The sequence below is a fragment of the Alligator mississippiensis genome, chromosome 3 (assembly GCF_030867095.1).
Source record: "Alligator mississippiensis isolate rAllMis1 chromosome 3, rAllMis1, whole genome shotgun sequence".
NCBI classification, from domain to species: domain Eukaryota; kingdom Metazoa; phylum Chordata; order Crocodylia; family Alligatoridae; genus Alligator; species Alligator mississippiensis.
In genome coordinates this window covers 5,040,531-5,067,444 of record NC_081826.1, presented here as the reverse complement: position 1 = coordinate 5,067,444, position 26,914 = coordinate 5,040,531, and the positions used below count along the sequence as shown (strand labels likewise).

Genomic DNA, 26,914 nt, shown 5'->3' with positions numbered 1-26,914 from the left:
CGGTTGCGCTCTGTCCCTGCCGCCTGCCCGTTATTCTTGATGGGGACTTTGCTAGTATAGTTATAATAGTGCCCTGCTTGTGTGTATACACACACACACACTATATATATATAGATATCTATCTATATCTATCTATATAAATATATAGAGATATATAACTAATATATATACAGAGAGCAATCTCTCTCTCTCATATATATATATCTATATATCTATAGATATCTATAGAAATATATATATATCTATAGATATCTATAGATATATAGATATATTAGTATGACTGCATACATACGTGTGTGTATATGCATGCATATACACATACCAGCACATGCACCACTTAAATGTAGAAGACAGGGTCATCTTTTAAAGGCCTGACCTTTAAATGCTTGATATTTCCATGTTATTGTTAAATTAAGAATGGTTAATTTTTGTTTTTATATAGCAAGTACGTAAAGCTGCTAAGGATCTTTCACGAAAAAGGCAATAAACCACAAAAACTCGTAAAAGAGTACAGATTAATGACATGGAATGAAATCTAATAAATCCTAAAGGCATGGACGACTGGTGCCTCCTGAGCCAGGGGGGCAGGATGGGGTGAGGGGGGGAGGCACCTGCAGAAGACAGCATTGGCAGTGGGGACAGGGCTGGTGAGCACCTGCAGAAGCCACCAGCGGTGACAGCGGAGAGTACGGCCCTGTTGGGGGGGCACGTGCCCCCTGCCCGTGTCCCACCTACAAATCACCTATGCCTAAATGTTAATCACAGCTCTGACACTGACTCCCCATGTACAGCTGCGGGCAAACTATTAAACCATCCCTGTCAAAGTCTGTAAAGTGAGTTATCTTTACCTCGCATACCCGATTTGTTTCTTAGTCTTTGCAAAGTCTTTTGACAATAAAATGTGTAGCAAGGATTGTTCTTGTTAGAATGAATCGATGGGATGGCAAAGCTAGGTGAGGTATTGGAGGCAAGACTGGTTGAGAGGTTTCCACCAAAAATGCCTGAGAGGCAAAATTGAGCTTCTGACTACAACTGTTTTCTTTGTTCATTCTGGTGGTGGTGTTGGGGGGGTGGAGCTGCAGCTCTTGTGGTGGAGGGCGGCTCCCGCCGCTGCTTGCATCCTGGGAGGGCCCGGGGGAGGTGCCCCCCGCATCTGCGTGGGGCTCTTGTCAGTGGGGGCTGGGATTGGAGCGGGTGCTCATGGCACTGGGAGGATGCTGTATCCACCCCAAACTTTGCCACCGCTTTGCTTCTAGTGCCACCGCTGCCAGCCACGCGGCACAGCCCCAACTCAACTCCCCACTTCCACCCATGCACTGGGAAGAGCTGGGGCTGCACCAGGCGGTTAGCCGTGGTGCTGGGAATGGAGTGGCAGCGAAATCTGGGATGGATGCAGTATCCTCCCAGCACCACCGGCACATGCTCCGAGCCCAGCCCCTGCTGAGAAGAGCCCTGCACAGCCCCAGCTGCAACCTGTCCTGCCCCATGCAGATCTGGGGGGAATGCACCCCCCATGCCCTCCCGAGGTGCAAACAGTGACAGGAGCTGCCTCCCTCCCCCATGAGCCCCAGATCCACCCCCACCCCACCCAGCTTGGGCAGCACCTACCCCCTCCCTCACTGTGGATGGCACTAATTTGTCACCCCATCCCTCTTCCCCTCCCTCCCATTTCAGCACACAGGACTTACCTGCTGGAGGTAGCTGTATCAGAAATCAGATCAGTATTGGCTAATATGCCTCCTTAAATATTGGCTATCAGTATTGGCCCCCAAAATTTCAGTACACACCTACTGGAAAGCATGGCTGATTCAGAACTGCTGTTCTGAACGGTGCCTTGCAGGAATTGTAGCTCAGGTGTCTTATTCATTTCCATGGGTTGGGTTTCTCAGCTACTCTACATCTCCCGCGATGATCAATCCCCAGATTTTCACTAAGAGGAGAGATGCAGTCTGACCACAAACCCTGTCCAGACACAAAAATACGTGAACAAACTTCCTGAACTAAAACCAATCTGAGGCACTGCACTGCAGCTTTCAAGTCATATATTTTTAGTTTTCATCTCAGAGCTTGATTTTGCCATCTAAACTCCTCTTCCAGATGTGTGCATTTGGGGGAAGGTTTTTTTCTTTTTTTTTTCTTCCTTTTTTCACCCTAAACATTATTCTTCCATAGGTTTTTTTCACCCCCAAAAAAAAAAAAAGTTTCATCATTTTTTTTTTTTGTAGTCAGAACCAACCAGTTCTGCTTTGGGATGGATGACAATACTTGTAGATGAAAAGAGAGGGGGATTTTATTTGCAGTTCCCACAAAAACTCTAATGTTCTTTCTAGAAAGACCCCAGAGTGGAATAAAGCCTGTTTGGCCCTTGTTCTGCCTCTCAAATCCCAATCATCAGCTTAGCCTTTTAATTTAACTACAGAAGGCAGGAGATGATTAAATTCCAACACAATAATCAAATAAGAAGACGCATGTTTACAGATCTCAGCCTTCGGTTCATTTTGGGGAACGATCTCCTCGTGACAGCAGGTACTTCCTAACATGTCTCCCAAGCTCTGAATCCACAAAGTTCCAGGCTTAAAAGATACTGCAAATACTTCCGGTTATCAAAGTCCATATATCCCCATGTATTGCAATCCCTGGAAATGCCCCAAATTTCATCTATGTCATCAAAAGTGCCTTGCAAAACTGCCCAGGGCAATGGGAAGTCTGAGTTATCCATAGTAGCACCAGTTCCAAGGTAACAGAAAGCTGCTCTAATAACTGATGCACACACATTTTGGGGATGTCTTTAGCGAGCATGAGTTAACTGTCTCTCAGTTATACTACACCTTTACCCCCCTCCCCCCCATGACACACCTTGCTACACTGCATCCTGGGAAGGTATTTTCCAAATAGCCTAAGTGAAGGTGGAAGCCTATACTCTTCAATTACAGAGAGACTGGGGATCCAAAATTGCTTAAGCCAGTGTTTCTCAACCCATAGGTCTGGACCCAAAAGTGGGTTGCAAGAATAATTGAAAGGGTCGCAAACAGTCATAGAAAAATGGGTTTTCCCTTGCAAGCTGGAAGCCTTCTAGCCTGCAAGGAGCTGCTTGGGGCAATTGGAGGCAGGGGGCACCATGTGTCACCAGCAAGGCTGGTGAAGGGGCTGTGGGTTGGGAGTGAGGGCCACTGGCAGTGCCGGGGTGGGGGCTGCGAGTCAGGAGTAAGGTGCACTGGCAATTTGCATTGTGCAAATTGCACAACAATGAATGTCTCTTTGGAGTAATGGAGGGTCACATGTAGATATTGGTGTTAAAAGTATTTTGGGGTCAAAATACGTGTGTGCCTTCAACTTAAACTATTTAGTGGGTCAGGACTGGCCATCGGTGTTTACGAATGGGTCCTGGCACAAAAAAGGTTGAGAACCACTGGCTTAAGAAACTTTACTGCATGCATGTGCAGTTGATATGTAGTGGAAAGCAGGCCAGCGGGCAGGGTGAACATACCTGTATGTGACCGCCCGGGTCATTTCCAGAGACACAGAGTCATAGAGAAGCCGGAAGGGACTTCCAAAGGTAATCGAGTCCAACCTGCTGCCTGGGGCAGGATCGTCCCTAACTAGACCATCCCACACAAATCCGCTGTCTAACTTTTTTAGCAAAACTACCCAGCAGTCAACCCTGGTGCAATACATGACATAACATCCGAACCAGCCACAGGTAAAGCAGAGGCAACCAATGCCCTGCTTCTATAAAATGTTGCTAATATACCCTTAAGAGACCCCCCAGGAAGAAGGATACATCCCTTGCTAGAGAGGAAAGGAAAACCTCCCAAAGCCCATACCGATTTGACCATGGGGTAAAAGTCCTTCCTGACCCCAAATATGGTGACGGAGAGTCCTCATCTTCCCTGGGTGTCTGTTCAACTGCCTCCCTGCTCTAACAGTGAAGAAGTGTTTCTTTTTTTCCTGATATCCAATCTAAACTTATTTTGGTGCAACATCAACCCTTTGCTCCATCTCCTATTCTGTGCAGCAAGAAAAAAAAAAGATGTTTTCCCTCCTCTGTATGGCTGACCTGCAAGTATTTGAGGACTGCTGTCATCCCCCCTCTTCAGCACCTTTTCCACCAGTTGAACACACCTAGCTCCTTCAGCCTCTCATCGTATGTCCTGCTTTCCAAGCCCTTTATCATTTGTGTCCCCTGGCTTTGGACCTTACCTTTTCCACATCCTTTTTAAAGTGCAGAGCTCAAAACTGAACACGGTACTCCAGGCGGGTATAAAATCCCGAGAGAAAACCCAGAGCAGTCCTACTTGCATTAGACTCCCAGCCAAAATTAAGGCCGTGTCCCCCTTCCATCGCGCTGCAAAACAGGTTCCCATATTCTCCGTGACACTGTACAGTCGCCACCTTTGCCCACACATCCATCGCTCTGCCAGCCTCGCACTCATTGCTTTGAAAAGCACTTGGAGACGCAGCACGATAAAAGCCACCAAAGCAGTTACACGGTAGAGAGAACAATTATTCTTCGTGAGAGGCACAAAATGGTCATGAGAATAAACAGAGGGTCTTCATTAATATCCGCAGAGTTTAACCTTTCCAGAGGTCTCTCACGTAGGATAATTTCCTCCATTTCTTTATTTATTTATTTTTTTGTCCGCAACTTTAACAAATCAAGCTGAAGTGCAACCAATATATTGTCCATTTCCAAAATGAAACACAACAGCGTCTAAAAATATTTCAAGGCCAATTAGACCTTCAGAAAAGAAACCAATGCAGCAGCAAAGGCGCAGTACTTGTTATAATGAGCTCGTCAAAGAATGGAATGAGTCAAGGTGGCCTGAGTCTTTACACATGTACTCAGTTTACAAGAATGTGTTACTGTAATGTATATAATTCAAGGAGAGGAAAGGCAGCTACATCATCACAAAGACAGATTGCTAACATAGGCTGAGAGAGCCAGAACAAGTCAAAGGGATGACCCGTTCTCCCAGCAGGTCCGTACTGCTGAAGTCGGGAGATCTCTGGAGGAATGAGATGGACCATCAGCTCTGCGTGACAGCAGCAGAGACCTTGGACAGCGTCACCCTCCAGCGAAACAGCAGGAAATGGTTTCCCTGTTTTACTAAAGTTTCAAGATTTAAATTAAAAATCCCAATTTGCACTGAAATAAACCCAAGGCCTTTCAATATCCTCATGTTTATACTCATCTTCCACGCCCTCCCCCAAATCAATCTCTTAGCACATAGCCAGGTTATCTATTTAAGGTACTCCATTAGTACCTGGGAGATCCAGGTTACATCCATCTATCTATCCATCCATCTATCCATCTAATGCAAAGTGTAATACTTTTGACAGGAGAAATCATAGTATTATAGGACTTAGGGTCAGAAAGGACTGAAACAGACCATCGGGTCTGACCCCCCGCCCCGGGCAGGAACGGGTGCCGGGATAATATCCTTTGACCCCAGCTGACTTCCTGCCCCTGGGGCAGGGGGCTGGACTCAATGATCTTCCGAGGTCCCTTCCAGCCCTGATGCCTATGAAATCTATGAAACTGAGAAGTTCATCTCAGAATAACACCCGCCTAGCAGCTATTTATGGCATTGACACGGCATCTGAACCCAGAACCCACACTAATCTTCTCTTTCTTGCTTTGACCTGAACTTTTATTCTGCTTCTCAAAAACCACTGTACAAAATCACTAACACAACCAATAAATTCCCCCCACAAGAAGTTGTTTTATCAAATTGAAATTTTCTGACCCCAAAAGCTTAAAAGAAACAAAAAAAATTCTCTTGTAGCTCTCTTTTGGAGCAAAACAGTTTGCTATATCAAGTAACGCATCAAGCCCAGCACCAGAGCCAATCATGGCCACTTAACAGATTGCCACCACTTTAAAGGTGGCATCCCACATCCTCCTTGCAAGAAGATTGCTGCTCAGTGACCCAAAAGTCCTTCCTTGCATCAGCACGTGCAACACGCTGCTGCAGAGAGCCAGACTCCCCAGCGAGGTGTAAATCAGCAGAGTCCCACCAACTCCAAGGAACTGCACAGATTTACCTAAGCTGAAAGCCTGGTCCCGAGTCTTCATCTATCCTACTGCAAGCTTTAAGAGGACTGGGAAAACGGAGCTACCCCATGTTGGCAGCTGGGAATTTATAATGCTGGAGAGACACTGAAAACTCCTTGCTCAGGCCCCAGGATCAAAGTAATGGGACCTCACACTGCACCAACCTGTCATTACTAACCAAATAAGAAGAATCAGAGATGGAGGAGCACTAACAGAGCTATCAGGTTTGCCATCTGGCCAGGCCAGGATTGCTCCCTCCAGTCCATTCTCCAGCGATTAGCCCTGGCAACATGATATACCGAATCAATTCCTTTTACTGGTGTTATTTATTTTATTTATTTATAAGGCATTTACTGCAAGGCAGCTAAGTGCCAGACCATAAAAAAAAGAAGGTAAAACTTCTAAAAACTTAAGAGCGCTCCCAGGCTCAGCAGCTATCAGGCAAAACTTCCTCCCTACAGAGAACTGCTCTCAAAGTGGCAAAGTGAGAGGGGAGAAGAGAATGGCAGATGGGCTTAAATGGTTGCCAAAAGCCACCTAAATTTAACTCTCAGGCTGCCTATAAATCAGACACATATCAGTATAATAGCTCAACCAGTGATTCTCAACCAGGGTGCCAGGGCGCCCTGGGGTGCCTTGAGAGCCTTTCAAGGATGCCGCAGGACGCCACTCAATGTTAGCACGGGTAAGTGTGCAAACATGAGTTGCAAGATAAACCCAGGTATTTACAGCAGGGATCCGCGGTGTTAAAAGCACTCTGCCCTGCTGCCCTCTTCCTGAGGTCTTTGCAATGGAAGAATTGCTCTATTATTTTTCTGGAGTCAAAACGCAAGCTGCCGTTTTCTCAGGGGTGCCCGAAGTCCAAAAAGGCTGAGACCCACCGATGTAAGCACCGAGGCAGCAGGAGCAGGAGGCTGGGCGGCAGCATCGCTGCTCCTGGTTGCAGCTGTGACTCGAGGCAATCTGGCTGTGTAAGAGTCCACAACTCTCTGCAGAAGTCGTTCAGTTATTCGGTGAAGTCTGCTGAGACACAAAAGCGTTGCATCAAAAATGCACGAATATCTCTGTGCTGGGAAGGCCTCAAACATGGGATCAGGGATGCTAGATCACTTCACCTTAATGATGCCCCTGCCCCAATGGTATGGAGGAAGCACATGCTGCGCTCCCTTACCTTTCTGAAAGGGCCTGAAGATACAGTGTTCACACAGGATAAAGGGACAGAGCTGACAGAAGGGGAGCTTAAAAGTGATTCGCATACGGTAAGAAAAAGAGAAATTCCCGTGAAGAAGTGCAGGGGATAAGTAGGAAGTGGGAGGTCTGGCTTAGCTGTGAGATCAGCCACGGTCAGAGACGGTGAGCTGAGCTGCAAAGGCTTTCTTCATTCAGAGAAAAAGTCATGGATTGCAGACAAATCTCAGCCTGTCCTGGTTCGAACTCCAGCCGACAAATTGGTGCGGAAATTGAGGTAAGAAAATGTGTGCAGGGTTTCCGAGTTTTGTCTACATCTGCGTTTTGACAAGCTACTCAGTAAAGAGTAATTGGTTCAAAATCCTGCGCATTGTGATGATGGATAAAAAAAAAATAAAACACCCTACAAGGTATTATAACTATTACAGCTTGAGTGCTACCAGTTTATTCCAAAAAAATCTACCACTAGCCTTTTGCAGCAATGCATTGAGAGGTATTTCCAGAAGACAAAGGGAAGTATTAATGCTTCCCTGGGGGACCCCATGTGTAACACCGCATGCAGTACAGATCACCAGGGATCTGGGTTTTTTATTTGTTGCAGAAAAATGCAGATTCTTTTTTTTTTCTTTTAAGTCATGGATGTTCTCCCTTAAAAGAGAAAAGAAAAAAAAAAAAAAAAATGGGAAGCCATGGGTTTCCCCCTGCAGGCTGGTATAGAGGCTGGGGTGCAAGGGGCTGCTAGAGGCTAGGGTGAGCAGGAGGAGGGCGATCACAAGCAAGGGGCACCACATGCACGTGCGCGTGCACACATACATGTGGCAGCCAAGCAGCATGGTGGAGAGCAGCTTCCTGCAGGTGAGTCTGAGCCCTGTGCTATGCAGATATTTTTCTCCCTACACCGGTACTTATAGACCATGATTATGTCCTCTTCAATGTCCCAGAAAGTGAAACAAATGGAGATCTTCTATGCCTCCCCTTTAAAGTATGTTGTCTGAGGTGCCAGGTCATCTTCTAGTTGCTCATCTCTGAACCCTGCCTAGTTTCTTTTTTAAATGCGGGCAATACTGTTGCTCACTTCCAAGCGCTCTCAAGTGAGGACACCTCTGACATTACAGAGCAGTACAAGAGAGGAAACAAGGAGCAGAAGAAAAAGATTGAAGGTTCAAGTGGGATTCAGACAGGCTGCACGTAATTACACAGGAACTGAATGTAGCCCACGCCATCTGAGAAAGATGTCCTAGGGCCTCATTACACGGTCATTTTACGCTCTTAACCCCTGGACTGGCTGCACGTTAACACCTTAAGTGGTTCAAAGCACTTGATATTCGTCTTATGTTACACTTCTCCAGGGCAGGATTATCTCCAATCCACCTAATTTTGCTCCTGTTTCATTAAGGCGTGACCACTCTGCACAGCTAGTCCACTCAAGTTGAAGTCCTCCAGCTTCCCAGGATGCAATGGCTCCTCCTGAGTCAGGACAAGTGGGGATGCCGGGATGCAGCAGGGCCAGGCACCCCACCAGGCATGTCTGAGTACAACAGCCCTGGGGCACCTGGTGGCCACCGTGCCTCCCACCACCGCTCAGACTGGCTCTGCTCCTCCCAAGTTCAAAGACTTCAGGACATGCTGCACAGCACACATGTGTGTGGTCCTGAGTCACAGCTGAAGGTCATGCCACCGCAGGCTCACTGCTATTGAGTGAGATTAATGCGAGCATCATCCCTAAGTGGCTTGATGCCCCTCCGATAGCAGTGAACGTGCTCATGAGTGGGTCGTGATATTAGAAATGCCTCTCAGGGGTGTCTCCACTACTGCAGCACCTGGTGAATACATGCCTTGCCCATAAGCATCTCAGCCATGCACCCCTACATGGAAAGGTCAGGAGCAAATCTTCTCCTTCTATTGCCACCCAACTGGGGAATGGTTTTGCCTCTGCCTCATTGAACATTTTCCACTTCTGCTCTATGTCAGAGGCTCCCAAGCTTGGTGACTCTGAGAGTTGCTTAACCAACTTTGCCAGACGCCCATGAGCAACAAGCAACTTGCACAATCGGCATAAACTAAATACCTCGCTGGTTTTGATGACCAAAGGGCTTGTTTAATTCATTAGCTGGATCAACCCTATATATAGTTGCAGACCTCAAGACTCAGAGAATATAAGTGGGGAGAAAATAAGGTGTGGAATAAAAAGCCAGGATTCAAGTCTAGTCCTTGTCTGAGGAACGGGACTCCATCCCTATGTAGGTCCTTGGGTATCACCGATCATTCCCCGATGGGAGTGGGGAGGGGGAAACCCACGACTCTCCACTCTCTCTAGCCATTAGAAACAAGTTCCTCTTCTCAATTGCTGTCTTACAACAGCTTAGTGCCGTGACAAATCTCATCCATCACTGACTTCAACCAGCACTGAGGATCCTGAGCCTCATTCAAGAGACACTCAGCCCCTTTCACTGTGGGATCAACAGTTTCCTAAACAGGCTTATAGGGGATGACCAGGAATGGCATCCCCATTCAACACGCTGCAAAGGGGAAGAATGAAAAAGGAGAATGATCTTTTTATTTTTTTTTAAAGGAAACAGCATCTGTTTTGCATGCTAATATGACAGGCTCTGAACTCTGCAGCACTGCAACACTTCAGAGAACTAGTCTGGCTTGTTCCACCTTTCTGCCTCCTAATTCCTTATTGTGTACCAGATGACACAATTAAAAATAGAAAAGGATGTGGTCTCAGCAAGGTTCAGAATGGATCTGTGCTTTTTAATGCAACATATGGTGGAATATTTTTACATCTTATAAAGAAATGTGCATTGTACGTGTGCTGGAGCTCGTGAGGCACGGCAGTAAAAATGCATTAATATCTGCTCCCTGACAACAGGGCTCGCTGAACACTGCGTACACGCATACAAGTCATCAGCGGGATGGCATACAATCGACTGGGAAGCCTTTCATTATACGCACCATTGGAGTTAATTCGGAAGACGTTGGCTGAAGTTTCCTGAAACAATTCCTGCAGTTCGTTGGGATCAATCTGGGTGGCTGCAAAGAGAGAACAAGAAAACACATTGAGCACAGTATGGCCGGGCCTTTCTGAGCATCAGGCTACTCTCCCAGCTGCCCCTGACTACGAATAGCACCAGAAAAGACATTTATCAGAGCTTTGTTCTCTATTTTGCCTTTTGCTGCCTGGGCGCACGCAAGCCCTCGCACACCAACTGCACAGCTGCTCCTGAAAGCTGGCAGGTTGAACGTGAAACACTGGGAACCATTATGTAGCACAGCCCAGGAAGGGGGCCCTAATCCTGCCATGTAGCTTTGAATAATTGCAGGCCTAATCAGATGACTGCCACCCTGTCCTTGCATTGCAGCTGCTCTCAGGAGGCGACATCAGGATTAGGGTCCCACTGCACTAGATGCTCTGCAAAAGCCACCGCCTCGATCCATTTACCATCTGATTCAAGACAAAGCACAGCCACGCAGGTCCACTAAAAGGGAGAGACTAGGTTGAGGTTAGGCTGAAAATCAGGCCAGCGCTGTTCAAAGCAGGTTATGAACATGAGCTAGCTCATCCAGCAACAGGTGATAGGCAACATGGGTGATGGGCGGATCAATCCCCATGGACTTCACCCAAAAATGTAACCTGAGCTGCTCAGAGGCATGGGCGCATCAAAGTCCCAGGAGGGATCAGACCTCAGTAATCCCCATCCCTCAGCTCCCCTGTTCTACCTGCTGCCTCTGAAAAATGCACATTTTGCAAAATGCAAAAATTTAGCTTTGGAAAAAGGCAGTGTATGCAAAACACTGAACAGAGCAGCCCAAACAGGAATCAGTGAGTGCCTGCAAACTTGTGCGGCGGCAAAGTGAAACTCCCCCGTGCAAGGCTTCATACTCGTTCCTTTGAAACCCATAATTAATGCATGTCGGCTCCTTTTCACCTGACACTTCACGCGGGAAGCAAACGTGCAGGGGATGGAGCTCTGCACCCTGCTAGAACAAGGCAGAGACTAGGATCCCACACATCTGGCCCACAGGTGGGAAAACACTGTTTCTGTATGTATCTAGACGCAACGCGGTCCTATAAAGCTTTGCCTGTAGGAATGACTGGGTTTAATAATCTATTTCCTTTTCAGGCCCTCAAATATCACATTGGGATCACAGTTTTTTTTTCTATTGTGGGCAAAGTTATCACGGCATTATACAGCACAGACACAGCACTGCAGGGCAAGTTGCTTGAGACATACATGGGTTGAACTAAGACAATAGAGATCATAAAGATTCACAGGTCTCAACCAAGAGCATAAAGTAGAATCACAGAAAATGAGGGTTGAAGGGAGCTCAGGAGGTCACATCTAGTCCAACGCCCTGCTCCAAGCAGGACCAGCCCCAACTACATCATCCCAGCCAAGGCTTTATCTAGCTGGGGCCTGAAAACTTCCAAGGATGGAGAGTCCACAACCTCTCTGGATAGCCTGTTCCAGTTTTTTAATACCCTCCTAGTGAGAAAGTTTATCCTAATATCCAACCTCAACTTTCCTAGCTGCAGCTTGAGCCCATTGCTCCTTATCCTGCCATCTGCCCCCACTGAGAACAGCCCAGCTCCATCCTCTTTGCAGCCCCCCTGCAGGGAGGTGAAGGCTGCTATTCAATCTCCCTCCGTCTTCTCTTCTGCAGACTAAATCAACCCAGGTCCCTCAGCCTCCCCTCACCAGTCCTGTCCCCCAGCCCCCAACCATTTCCACTGCCCTCCATTGGACTCCCTTCAATTTGTCTAATCCTTTCTGCAGTGAGGGCACAAAGGTAGCCTCCCCAATCTCCATGGCCAGCAACCACTCAAGAGAAAGCATGCACCCCACGCGACCGTGATCAGGGAAGTGTCTGCAGCGGTAGCAAAAAATACCTCTTTTTTTTTTCCCCCAGGGAGGGAGCACATGGGCCCAGCACCATCCTGGAAAGTCACTTTTCAGAGCAGGACTGTATGTAGTTTCTTGATGCAAGAATGCATGCTCTCTCACATACAGAAGAAGGGTGAAAAGGACCTCAATTCTCTCATTTCAGGGCCCTCAGGAAAGCTTTGGGAGTCCCCAGACAAGCATTTGGCCCTTTGCTAATCAGCTCTCCAGCCTCACATCACTCAAATGGACTCTCTTTCTTCCTTTCAGCCCCAAGTCCTGGTCCCTGCCTCCAAATGCGACAAGCAAGGAGAAAACTAAAAGCCTTAAAAAATGCCTTTGTTCCCCAATGCAGTCTTCCTTGCTTCTGGGTCTGCTTTTTGCCCTTCTCTTCATGGGCCCCAGCAGCCCAAACTGGGGGAAGCGGGACCCCTTTGCATAAGCCAGAGGTTTTCAATTCCTATCGTTAATATTGCAGGCCTGCTGATAACCTGCCTCTGTACAAGGAAAGGAGAGGAAGGAAATAAATGTGACCTGACATGCTCAAGACCTGCTGTAGGAAAATGATGCTTTATTTAAGTCATACTTCAAGTGGGGGTTGCATCCTCAGTTCAAGGGTTCGGTGATAATTAAGCTATTGCGGAGAAGTCAAATCGTCACTGGGACATTTAAACAGCTATCTATCTGGAGACGCGGCTACAGCTTCCAGGCAAGGCTGTCCTGGACCTACCGCTCTTTACTCTTCCCTTGCCCCCTGGCAGCAATTTGTGACTCTAAGAAGTGGCATTTTCCTATTTTTTTCCCCATGTCTTAAGGATTTTGTACAACCACAGTGCTTTTGACCTTGCCTGAGGCGCACACTACAGGAAAAAGGAGAAGGGGAAAAGCCTGCCTGTGATAAAGTAAGAGAAAGTATGTGAGAGATGTTAATAGAAACCTTCATTTATATTGTGGCTGCAAATAATTCCTCTTTTTAAATCAGATTTCCATAAGCCATGATGTGCCACACCCCTAAATTGCAGACTGAAGAGTTACGAGTCACCGATGCACGAAAGGGAAAAGAAAATCTATTATAGAAACGAGTCCTTAATGCCCAGTCAACACGGTATGGTCCCCAGAGCACGTTCTCAAGCCCTTTACAGTTCAAATGTGCTAATCAATAGATGTTCTCTGCTGCTTCCCTCCGGAGATTATCCTTCTGCCAAATGGATCTCGCTATTAGGAAAACTTCCCTGTGGTTTCTCGGCTTCACCCCATTTTTAACTGGGTGTAAAGCCTTCGACTGACCACGTAAGAACTCCAGCGAGCCTCTGACCAAACTCAAGACTTGGCCTGCTTTCTTCAACTTTCTTCCCACAAGTTTTGGTCACGTAGAGAAAGATCCAGCCACAAATAACCAGGGGCGGATGTTCGGTGGAACAGGATCACACTTGGAGCTCTTTGCTGCCTGGGTGGCCTTGCAATGGAGGTCCCTGTTTAGGAAGGTCCTAGGTAGGACTATTCAAGTGCTCCTGTTTTAACATCTTTCTAAACCGGGGCCAACATGAGCCGAGATGCAGCCAAAACCAACTAGACGCGACTCCAGACCAACCCTCACCTGTAAAGTTTTTTGGTTTGGTTTTGTTTTCCAGTGACACGTATTTAATAGTCTATTAAATCTCCAAATAACATGGGCAAGGACATCTGTGTCAAGGGACCAACTCCACTGGACAAAAGTCAACCAGCAGCATCTACACACTGACCTATTTAGACATCCAATAACCTGGAAAGCAAGAGGAGAGTATTGTGGACCTTCTGACACGAGGAACAAAAGTTGATAAGTGAATAATAAATGCCCCAAACCCTGGAGATCACGTACGGCCACAGGTAGGAAGCAACCAGGCATGGCTTCACGTGATCACTCAGTGCAACGTTCTCAAAGCTGCAAGCTGAGGAAGCCCGGCAAGATAGCCCGAGTTGTTAAGATGCTAACACAGCATTTGGGACACCTGTCAAGGGCTTTCATTACCCCCCTGCAGCAAAATGGCTTTGATTTTTTTTTTTTTTTTTACTGCTTATTTTTTTGGAGGATGTTCATTTGGCTCTAAAGCCACTGCTGCCGTTGAGAGTTCGCACCGGCAGAGAAGCAACGGTTTTGGCCGGTAACTATTTCAGAGGCTGCAGCAGCGAGAAAAGCGGAGCGATGCACTGTTAAAAGGAACGCCTGCACGTGGCCAAGTGAAGATACTTACTGAGACCGTAAAAAGATGGGGGACCAAGGGGTGGAGAGCACGAGAGACAGCTGTGGCCTAATAAAAAATTGAAAGCCTGAGACTTCATAAAACGTAGTGTTAAAATATTACGACCCTCCCTGATAAAAGCTGGGGCTGCCAATAGGCAGGAAATAGTTTGCATGCCCCGCTGCTGATGGAGTGCAGGGTCACAAGTGAGGAAAGGTGCATTTTAATTACGGCAGACCCCGGCACCGGCGGGGAGTTTTCAGTGGAAGTGTTGCAGAAGCACATGTGCAAATCAATTCTCCTCCATTTCCTTAATGGGGCACTGCCAAGAACACGCCAATGGCTGCTGCTGCTTTCCCCCCCCTTCCCTTCTTTTCCATTCACTTGTGTGTTGCATATCCTTAAAAGGTAGCAAGGAAACACAGCTTCCTTTGCCACCGATCCTCGCTTCTCGCCTTTGGAAAACAGTGATTTATTTTTCTCAAATTTCTAAAGCAGCAGCAGTGACTTTAGGGATGTTTGTTTCTCAGTTCTCAAACAAGCCTCTGGTTGTTTGCCTACAAAACGGCACAAGCAATCGCATCAATGTGCCTGAACCAGAAGTGTCGGCACTCCACTCCCCGGTCTGCGTGAGCAAAGAGCATTTATAATGCACTTTTGAGGACACGCGAGATGAATCCTCAATTGAAGCCGTGGTCTGCGCAGCCCTGGACCCCTAATCGGTCACTCTGCTGCACGGGGGAATGCGAGTATTGGGTTTTTCTGATCTATCGCATCACACACAGTGGGTCATTTTATTTGATTTTATTTTATTGTATTTTAATATTACATTAGTGCCTACAGGACCCATCTGAGATCAGTTACCTGCAGTGCTAGCAACTCTACAATGAGGCACGGTCTCTGCCGCAGCGAGCTCGTGATCTAAAAAGAGAAGAGAGAGTGGGAAGAGAAGGAGAAGGACAGCGACTTCCTGCAGTCAAAGACAGGTGCAGCGGTCATCTCCTCTTATACCCCTGCAACATGGACGATATTGAAGTTTGTGGTCATATCAGGAGTGCCAGTTCACTGCCAATGCACCACACCGTCCTGGCGCTGGCATTTCCCTCCTTCTAACAGTGCGGCAACTTGCGTTTAAATGCAATCGAGACTGGAAGATGTGCCACGTGTAAGTTCAGAAAGAAAGCAAAAGCGTTTAAATGCATCTAGAGCGAAAACACACACCGAGTACTTGCATAGCACTTTGTAGGCACAGGTATATACTGAACCAGCAGGATACTATACAACTAAGGATTCAATGCAAACTCTTGCCACTAATTATCTTTGCACCTAGGCAAGGGCTGCGCTGTGATCATCTTAAAGACGGGGACAACGAGATGCAGGCTGACTGCTGGAGTCGGTGTCAGAGGTCAAAACAGGCACCGGGACTTCCTAATGTTCATCCTCCCACCTGCCAATGCCTGCTCTGCTTCAACCAAAAACACTTCAGCAGCGGGAGAAGTGATGTGCGTCTGTACAGCCTCTGATGCACATTGGGCTGACAGGTGCTTGAATAAATCAGTCATTAGCTCCAACTGGTATTGACTGCTGCAGTGAAAACAGAAATCGGGATGTCTTAGCAAGTGGAAATCTCTGAATACAAGTCAATTCTGGAGCCTAGGCAAGCTTATAGGGCCTTGTCTCAACTGATCTGTATATAATTAACATCAAAAGGGGTTGGGGTGCAGGTCAAGACAACAAAAAGTAGCACAGGTATCAACAGGAGTTTCCTTATGCCTGAGCCTAATGAAAATCGCCTGCGTACCCAGTGTTAATCATCCCTGCCTATTAATTATTTCACACTAATTTGCAGTTGCTAATGGCTTTTCTGCAGCCAGGTGTACTCAATTGCCTTCCTGAACTCAATTTTGTAGCAACTCTAAAATACCTAGAAGGTTAGAGAAAAGAAGACCAATAATTACAGTTGCTGCAGTAAACGGAAAAAAGAAAGCAAGAGCCCTGCTTTAAATCTTTGTTTGAGGGGCTTTGTACGGTAGTATTTGAGTGCCTCGCAACCTGTGATGCACGCATCCTACACACAACCCTGCGAGTTAGAAAACTGCTGCTTCCCCTATATTGCATGGGGCAGAGGCAGATATACATTTGGAAACGTGTATGTTAGAAGTGGGGAGGAAGGTGCAGAGGCATGCCTATACTTGCATGGTTAAATGCCAGGCATCGTGTTAATGCACCCTTTTCAGCACTGTCTGCATGCTATTAGCACATCTCCAGAGGACGCTGGATGAAAGTGAATCCGTGCAAGCATCCGATGATGCCAGTAAAGCAGAAAAAAGCACCTGCAAGGTTTAGCTCTTTAGGAGAAAAACTTTGACGTGAAGACCCTGTTCTGCAAAGACAGCTATGCTGCATTCAAACTATGGAGCTCGCCTCATTTAGGGACACACTCATGAGACAGAGAGATTGGGGGCAGGTCTCCTAAATCTAATTAAAAAAAAAAAAAACAAAAGGAAAAAAAAAAGTTTAACATCTTCAGATCAAAATGACTTGTTTCTTTATTCTGTCTATACCAATGAAATCAAAAATGAAAACCTGGATGGAGATTGGCCACAGTGAAGAAGACAACATAGCTAGAGAAGAAAATGAAAAAGAAAACTAGTAGACGAGTGATAGGAAGAATAAGGAGAGAGGAATGGACCAAGGAATGACGGTCTATCGAGAGGCAAGGAAGAAGCCAGAATGCACCATGAGACCATCAATCAATGCAGACTCTATATGAATGTGTTCAGATATGGTTGCGAAGAAGGGAGACCTAAACAGTTAGCAAGGTACGGTAATCTCATCTAATCCATGCAGTTTACTGCTCTAAAGTACTGCAGATGGGCAAGCAGAGGAGATAAAACTTTACTAAAATGGATAAATCCCAAGGGGGGGACTAAAACAATCAGTAAACCAGAATCAGACTCCCCTTACACTGCACTCTTCTTTCTAATCTCTGTGATGGCAAGCTCTCTGGGGCAAAAAATACCGCATATATGTGCACAGCGCATAGCACCACTGGGCTTCAATCCACGACAGGGCATCCTAATCATTGCTACAATACAAATAAAGGAAGAAAAAAAAAGGAGCATGCCGATTTAATTAGCAAAATGCAGCTGGTGCATAAGGGGTTTTTTCTCCCCTTGTAGCCTTCCTTCTAAGGCAGCAAGCTATTACAGAAGACGAAGAGCTTAAATGCCTAGGAGATAACTGGGGGAATCTGCTTATGGAGAAACCTCTGAATTTTACTTCATTATCTGCACGTGCCTCGGTGTGTACTGAGTCAACCATGGGCTGGCATGTTCCCCGACATGCACCACCTCCCCTGTTTGTTGTGCATCATCTTCCAGACAAAAGAAGCCATTAACCTTAAGGAGTCGGTTCTGGATGACTAATGGGCACGCTAAGGAGGGCGTCTCATGGGCAGACCCCCATGGGCAGAAAGAAGAGGGGAGGGCTTAGAGAGAGGGAAACCTGCCAGCAGCAAAGCCAGGAAAGCAGCTGTTTTGTGCTCGCCTCTGAAGATGAGAAGGGCTCAAATTAAAAAAAAAGGCTCGGGCAGAAGAGGGATTTCTGCTGCAACAGAGTCTAGCACAGAGGGCCTCAAAGGTGGGTCCCATGAAGGTGTAGGAGACAGAGGGCTTGTGCCCAGGAAATGTGTCTGAGCCCCCTCGGGAACGAGAAGCATCAAAACACACAGGTCCAATGTGATAGGACCCAAATCAGCAGACCCAACGGGGAGAGGGGCATCTTGGCTGAGATAATCTGGCCTGCACATTTGACCTGTGATGCTTCGCATACCAAGGATGGAGAAACACGTGCATGACTGTGTGAGAATCCAGGAGGCCACCGATTTCCTGTGAAAATGGCTCGCCTGGATTAGAGATGGTCAGATTTAACTGGCCACCTATTCCTGGGCAAGATGAAACAACGCTTAATGGCAAGAACACTAGTGAACCGGGAACATCTCGAGAGCGAAAAGTTTCTTGCAGTTGCTTAGGGAGACGTTGCACAGCCCGATGCATCTCCATGTTCAGAGTCCTCCCTTCCCCCAGCACAACAACCTCTCCTGAAATTCAGAGCATGTAGACAACTCAAAACATCTTAGCATTAGGAGCACAATTCTGCATACCAACTAAAACCAGCTTATAAATATAGAGAGACATTCATATAAATATCTTTTCATATTGTAATCAAGATTCAATCAGACCCGCTTTGCATTATTTTTAATTAACTTGTTTTTAATCCCTTTTGTTTCCTCCTTTAGCATATGTGCTAATAAGCTGATGCTGAAGTAGAATGCAGCAATCCATGCTACGTGCACGCGCATCTTGGTATAATCTTCCCAAGTCTACAGCTCACCCTTTACATTTCAAAGGTGCACAGTTAATTTTAGCAAGGCTTTTGATACAGTCTCCCACAGCATCCTCACAAGCAAGCTATGGAAGTATGGGCTGGATGAATGGACTGTACGGTGGACACAAAACAGACTGGATCATCGGGCTCAGCGGGTAATAATCAACAGCTCGATGTCTACTTGGCAGCCAGTATCAAGAGGAGTGTGCCAGAGGTCGGTCCTGGGGCTGGTTTTGTTCAATGTCTTCATCTACGAGCTGGAAGATGGGATGCAGTGCAAGCTTGCAGATGACTCCAAGCTGGGGGGACTTGGAGATATGCAGGAGGATAGAGCTAGGATTCAGAGAGCCCTGGGCAATTTGGAGGATTGGACCAAAAGGAATCCCACAAGGACAGAGCAAAGTCCTGCACTTAAGAGGGAGCAGCCCCATGCACCGAGGCAGGCTGGGGGAGACAGGCTGGGCAGCAGCTCTGCAGAAAAGGACCTGGGGGGACAGGGGACAAGAAGCTGTACAGAAGCCAGCAGTGTGCCCTTGTGCCAAGGCTACCGGCATCCTGGGCTGCATCGGCAGGAGCGTTGCCAGCAGATCAAGGGCAGTGATTCTGCCCCTCTATTCAGCACTGGGGAGGCCACATCTGGTGTCCAGTTTTGGGCGCCAACTACAGAAAGGATGTGAACAAATTGGAGAGGGTCCAGTGAAGGGCAATGAAAATGGTTCAGGGGCTGGGGCACATGACTTGTGAGAAGAAGCTGAGGGAACTGGGTTGATTTAGTCTGCAGAAGAGAAGACCGAGGAGGATTGAATAGCAGCCTTCACCTCCCTGCAAAGGAGGGGGGCTGCAAAGAGGATGGAGCTGGGCTGGTCTCAGTGGGGGCAGATGGCAGGACAAGGAGCAATGGGCTCAAGCTGCAGCAAGGGAAGCTGAGCTTGAATTTTAGGAAAACCTCTCATGAGGAAGTAGTAAAGCACTGGAACAGGTTAACCAGAGAGCTTGTGGCATGTCCATCCTTGGTGGTTTCTGAAGACCCAGGTAGACAAAGCCTTTGCTGGGATGATGGAGTTGGGGCTGGTCCTGCTTTGAGCAGGGGGTTGGACTAGATGTGACCCCCTGAGGTCCCTTCCAACCCTCATTTTCTATGATAATGCTAGGGGAAAAGTAATATATTATCAGAACGTCATCTTGGGCAGATGCCTGAAGGAGAAAGCTCACAATGAAGGCAACCAGGCCCAATTCCCAGGTCTGCCAGTGACACTGGCTATGGCTTTTAGTAAATCAGGTAATATTTTGGTGCATCTATATAGTCCACACTAATACGGATACACGTGTTTGCATTTTAGGGACACCGTCCTCATAGCCCTCTAACAGTATTCAAGAAGGAAACTACAATAGAAATTCAGAAGGACCAGCAGTCCATGCGCTCCTCATGGTTATGAGCAAGTAGTTCGAATACGCAGCCATTTCAAAGGATTTCATAGATTTCATAGGCATTAGGGCTGGAAGGGACCTTGGAAGATCATCGAGTCCAGCCCCCCGCCCAAAAAGCAGGAAGTCAGCTGGGGTCATAGGATCCCAGCAAGATAAGCATCCAGTTTCATCTTGAAGGTGTTCAATGAAGGCGCTTGAACCACCTCCGGTGGCAGGCTGTTCCAGACCTTGGGGGCTCGGACAGTAAAGAAATTCTTCCTTATGTCCAGCCTGAAACGGTCTTGTAGTAGTTTATGACCGTTCGACTTAGTTGTCATCCCTTGGGGCGCTCTGGTGAACAAACGTTCCCCCAGATACCGCTGGTCACCCCTGATAAACTTGTAGGTGGCCATCAGATCACCCCTGAGCCTGCGCTTTTCCAGGCTAAAGAGCCCCAGGGCTCTCAGCCTGTCGTCGTAGGGTCTGCTTCCCTGACCTCTGATCATGCACGTGGCTCTTCTCTGGACTCTCTCAAGCTTCTCCACATCCTTTTTGAATTGTGGAGCCCAAAACTGGACGCAGTACTCCAGCTGCGGCCTCACTAAGGCCGAGTACAGGGGGAGAATGACGTCCCAGGATTTGCTTGAGAAGCATCTATGGATGCAAGCCAGCGTTTTGGTCGCTTTACTAGCTGCAGCATCGCACTGCAGGCTCATGTTCATCTTGTGGTCAATGATGACCCCCAAGTCTCTTTCTTGCATAGTGCTAGCCAAAATAGCACTGCCGAGCCTATAAGGATGCTGCGGGTTTTTCTTCCCAAGGTGGAGAACCTTGCATTTATCGGCGTTGAACACCATCAGATTCTCGTCCGCCCACTTGCTGAGCCTGTCCAGGTCAGCCTGGATCGCCCGCCTGTCTTCTGGTGTGGATGCTTTGCCCCAAAGTTTGGTGTCATCGGTGAATTTGGCCAGTCCGCTCCTGACTCCAGTGTCCACATCATTAATGAAGATGTTGAACAGTATGGGTCCAAGGACAGAGCCCTTGGGGGACCCCACTGGTCACAGGACACCACGATGAGTGACTTCCATCAATTACTACACTCTGGGTCCGACCCCGGAGCCAGTTTTCCAGCCAGTGGATCGTGGAGGACCCAAGGTGACAATTGGCCAGTTTCTCCAAGAGGTGATCATGGGAAACCAGATCAAAGGCTTTGTTGAAGTCAAGATATATGACATCAATCTCTTCTCCCTTGTCCAGGTGATAGGTCACCTGGTCGTAGAAGGAAATGAGATTGGTCAAGCAAGACCTACCCGCAACAAACCCATACTGGCTATCCCTTAAGATGTTGGCGTCGGCCAGTCCATTAAGGATGGCCTCTTTAATAAACTTTTCTAAGATCTTCCCCGGGATAGAAGTCAGGCTGATGGGCCTATAGTTAGCCGGATCCACTTTCCTCCCTTTCTTAAAGATAGGCACCACATTGGCCTTCTTCCAGTCTTCGGGCACTACACCAGAGCGCCAAGAGTTTTCAAAGATCCGCGCTAGAGGCTGGGCTATGATGCTCGCCAGCTCCTTGAGTATCCTGGGGTGAAGATTGTCAGGGCCGGCTGACTTGAAGGTATCCAGCTTCTCAAGATGTTCCTTCACGAAGTCAGCATCAATGGAGGGCAAGGGATCTCCCTCACCCGGACTTCCCTGTCCCGTAGCGGGCATGGGCGTCCCATGGGATGATGAAAGACCGACGCAAAGTACCTATTTAATAGGTTGGCTTTTTCCTGGGCGTCAGTTGTCAGTTGCCCCATCTGGTTCAGCAGGGGTCCAACGTTGCCCCTGCTTTTCCTCCGGCTCCCCACATATCTGAAAAAGGACTTTTTTTTTTTGTCCTTGATGCTCAAAGCTAGCTGGAGTTCAGTTGCAGCCTTGGCTTTCCTGGTCTGCTCCCTACAGGATCGGACCAGTGCAGAATAATCCTCCTTGGAGGTGACTCCCATCCTCCATCCTTTGTAGGCCTTTCTTTTTAGCCTCAGGAGGTCTGCTAGGTCCCTGGAGAGCCAGGGGGGCTGCTGTGCCCTCTTGCTGCCTTTCTTCCAAGATGGAATAGACTTAGCTTGTGCATTGAGGATCGCTCCCTTGAGGAGCAACCACTCTTCTTGAACTCCCCTCTCTCCGTGGTCATGGTCCCTTAGGGCCTCAATGACAAGCCTCCTGAGCTTGTCAAAGTCAGCTTTCCTGAAGTCAAGGACTTCCATGTTGCTGACTGACTTGCCAGCTTTTTGGTGGATGGTGATCGGAGTGAACCTGAACGTTAAAAGCTATGACCCTCCGGGACATCATTACAGCTGATTTAACCAATGTACCTACAGCACACAGGGAACATTAGCTCCGTGATGCTTTACAAACAGAGTATGCCTACTGCACAGAGAGCAATCAACATGCTACAAAAGCAAGGAAAGAAAAGCTGCCTCTAATGTAAGCACCCATTAACACTACCGCTCTTCAGTCCGTACTGGGATACTGGGTTTTGGCCAGGCAGGAAAATCTGGGCACTGGACACTCGATACAACTAAACCAGTCTATCTCTACAACCTGGACTTGATCACATTTTCTTTGCCTAGGAAGGACTGTGTTGAGACTTAATTGGCAAACTATAACTGCGAACCTCGAAAGTCCACATCTATAGCCCTGGTGACAGAAATCACCAGGTTGGCCAGGTTGTTCCCACATACCATCAAGAACAACCCAGAGAAAGCCTCTGGCATGACATATGACTAAAAGAGATGTGATCTGATCAGAAGAGTAATGACCAGAAACAGAGATACAAGGCAGAGTCTGCAGCCCGCTGACCACAAGAAAATCTGGTGGAGGTTTGAATTTTTGGAGGTTTTTGAGACCTAGTCCAATTAGGCTTTATGTCCCACAACAGGCTCCAACTTCTTCAGCTGGAAAGCTCAAGATACAGTTACTAGTGTAAAGAACCTTTCACCACTAAATCAAAACCTGTTCTAGGTTTGCTAGGATTTCAGGGTCGTTTTCATCCCATGCCGGGTTGGTAGGCAGCGTGAAACATGTTGGGGGGATCTCAGCCCCGTTCCTAGCAATCGCATCTCAAAAGTGATCAGAAGTGTTGCCGTCTCCATAAAGGAAGTGCTCTATCCTTTGTATCCTTCGACACGCTTCAGCAGCTTGTTCCTGGTCAAGAACAAAGCATGTTTCAAGAGGCAATATGACAAAATGTCCCACGCCATTGTGTACACGTTGGATGGAGAATACTTCCAATGCTGCTAACGGCCTTTCGCTACCACAAAGTGCACTTTACAATTAAAATACAGTCAAGGCTAAACTTCTGGAAGGAACAGTAGCGTTGTGGCACGGATTAAGCAGCTGCTGCTTTTGGTGGAGTGTGGAATTTGGGTTTTGGTTGGGTAGTTTTATAATTAAGAATTTCCCTGCTTTTTAATCAAGGAGGAGAAAAATATTAAAGGTTTTGCATAATTCCGATTTATTAACTAGATGCAGCTAAAGAGGTTTTAAAACATAACATTATTTTAATCTTTTCTACCAGGAGAGGATTAGGCAGGAAGTCTAAGGCCATTCACTTTTGATTGAAATAAGTCAGCATACTGGAAAAGGCCTGTTCACTTTAAAATCTTCCATATCCATTGCCTCCCCATTTTTCCAACATGGAATATCTAATCCATCTTGCATTTCTTCGTGCTGTACAAACTAGCAGAAGGATGACTTGGGATGGTTCCAGCCTGCATTTTAAAAGGATACTCAAGCAGGTTAGGGAGAAAAGGAGGATTTAAAGTGTTTCCCCAAATGTATTTTTTATGATTACATGTATTTAGATTCTGTAAAAACAGCTTTTTAAGCTTTCACTGAAATATTCGAAGAAATGTTTAGAGTCTAAACATGATGACACTATGTCAATGGAAAAACTGGTGAGAGACTGACTTGAATCAGCAAAACATTAAACCAGTCTACATTCATTGAGCAAGGCGAAGAAAACGTGACGTGTACATATACCTAGAATAAACAATCAAAATGTATGCGGTCAAAGGGTTAATGATCTTAAACATTTACTTGTAAAATATATTCATAAATACAGTTGTTATTATGATCCAGCACTTTGGGTATACAGGCATGTGGTTTTTTGTCTTCTTTTTAATGCATTTGTCATTGGAGTGTCTTTGAGAATTTTTTTTTCCTGCAAACTGGGCTATTAACGGTAACAAAAGGGAGGAAAAAAATTGCCTAGTCTCCGAACCAGAAGTTCTCTCACAGAGGAATCAGCCCCCCAAAAATGCTTGGATGCTTATCTTGCTGGGGTGATCTGACCCCAGCTGACTTCCTGCCCCTGGGGCAGGGGGCCGGACCTGATGGTCTCGCAAGGTCCTGTCCAGCCCCAACGTCTATGAAACGGATGACAAGGACGAAAGAAATCCTCAAACGCAGGCCATTCCAGTGGGAATCACCAATGTTGTTGGGCATTTTCCCCCCACCCTTCCTTTAAAAATATGAATGCCTTAAAAAAAGCCCTTCAGTCTTGATAACCGGAAAGCGCACTGGATAAAAGGTTAGTAATAAAAATGAGTGAGAATTTGTGATGCCAGGAGACACCAAGCTGGAAGGCTTCCAGCCCTCTGATGAGTCACAGATCTAACGGGAAAGATAATGACTGTGTGACAAGCAAGTATGCCTCGATAGCGGTGACAGTCAGATTGAGATGAACAGTGTGGGAGATGAGAGAGTTCTCCTTACAGCTCACAAAGCTGGCAGCCAATAAAACACAACTGACGGTGGTATTTTTTTTCCCCCCTTTTTCTAGCAAATGCAAGACTGCAGAGGAGGCAAGAGTCTGCAGCTGCACCCACCGTGCAGCATGATTTTGTCAGCACCCACAAGCTATGTGGGAGTAAGCTAAGAGAATAAGTGCATGGGAACTCGCCAAAAAAGAGGCCGCATGCTACAGGACTGATACCGGGACTCCAATAGAGGGCATTCTCGACTCTGCAACAGCTCGACGCCGCTGCTAGGAGAGAAAGAGTGTTTAACCCAGTATCCCTTCATCTTTTTTAGACTCAAAACACCTTCATTCAGACTCAAGGCAACCCTCAGAAATAGCCAGATTTTAGCTTTCGCTCAATTCTTGTCTACAGAAAAGCAACAGGGCAATTCTTCCACTGCAAAAAACTCCGAAAGAGCACCACCGGTCAGGATACCTTTGACTCTCTTGATTGCTACTTGACTTGAAATAGGATTTGGGTAAATCCTATCACATTTACCCAAAGGACCTTGTCTGTCTAAATCCTTACACCAACACGGCTACAGCTTAATACCCCTGGATTCCTGCTTGACATTTGTGGGTTCATCTTGTGTGTATGTAAGGGGTTTGCACGACGAACACTGCTAAGATTCGGTGGCACCGTAAAAGGATGTTGTGGTACCACCATGATGAATCCTTAAAAGGATGTTGTGGTGCCTCTATTAAGAATCACTGGTTCTACCCTGGTATCTCGGCAAATCCCAAATTTAGTTGAATAGTACCTGCTACGGTTTCCTAGAAGGTTGCATAAAAGGGTATTTTATTCTCCAAGGCTAAGAGAACCAGAATGCAGGACAAACAGATTGAAATTCGAAGCACATAAAGCTAGAAACGCAAACCACATGCACGCAAGGTGAAGAAGCCAAAGCAAAGGAACAGGAAAGCAAGCTGACAGCCGAGGTCGTCTTGGGCTGGGGCATCAGTCACAACAAGAATCAAGACGTATTTCAGAAACGAACAGCAAGTTAAGCAAATGATTTAGAAACAAGCAAACAAAGAAGCATGTTCGCGGTGGCAGCTACCACACTGAGGCTGGTCATCGGGTTAGACATCTTCAGCCGCCCCGGGACGAAAAGAGCAAAGTGAAATATTAACAGCTTTGAGCACTCGGCAAATGGAGAGGGGGAATAATTTTGCTGGCCTGAACTTCAGGACCAACTCCTGTAACGAAGGTAAAGTATATAAAATGGCTTTTAAAGACATTAATAACTTAAGTGGCCAGAACTTGGATTTATTGTATTTACTTGAATAGAAGATGACCCTGATTATAAGACAGTCCCTCCAAGAATTGGATCCTATATATGGAAAAAGTATAAATTTATCATCATTTTCCAGGTATAGAATCTAAGTATTGGAGGTATGCCTTGAATTTGTCCCCCTCCCACTGCCACAGCAGGGAAAATAAATCTGGGGGCTCAGGTACCCCTTTGCGCTCTGCTTCCCCACAACTTTTTCCCCTGGTAGCTCCTTCTCCCTCTCTGTACTGTCAGACTCTGTTCTCCCCGACTGCATGGACGTGAAGAGCACATTGGAAAACAATAACTAAGAAATTAAACATGTAGCAATTTGCATGCACTACCTATGCACTTAATGTATCCACAATGGACGCATGTTACCGTTTTTTGAAACTACTGCAAGTTTTAGCGAACACATTCCAGAAACACAGGTGCCCCACCCCCTGATCACCATCTTGGGACCAGAAGTCCCACTCCTAGCCCCTGACCTTTGCCACCTGAAGTCCCTCCCCTTGTCCCAGAAATACTCCTTTTAGGGATGGGGGTGGGGGAGGCGGGTTTCCATCTTGGAACCAGAAAAAACAACAAATCATACATGAAAAAAAATCAAACATCTACTATAACATATTTTATTTTAAAATAGAACATATTTTTTAAAGTATTTAAAAATATATATTTTTGTCCTGAACTATGTATGTTTGCATAGTGTA

At 46.7% G+C, this 26,914-nt stretch overlaps 1 protein-coding gene across 1 annotated transcript in view; it reads right to left on the bottom strand.

The window, feature by feature from the left end:
• Window positions 1-26,914, bottom strand: part of TSNARE1 (t-SNARE domain containing 1) — a gene marked incomplete at its 5' end in the record, with an annotated part of 667,552 nt that overhangs the window by 469,806 nt on the left and 170,832 nt on the right. The window contains one exon of the mRNA XM_059723464.1: window positions 10,202-10,279. Within this exon, the coding sequence (XP_059579447.1) occupies window positions 10,202-10,279 (78 nt within the window). The remainder of the gene's footprint in view (window positions 1-10,201; window positions 10,280-26,914) is intronic.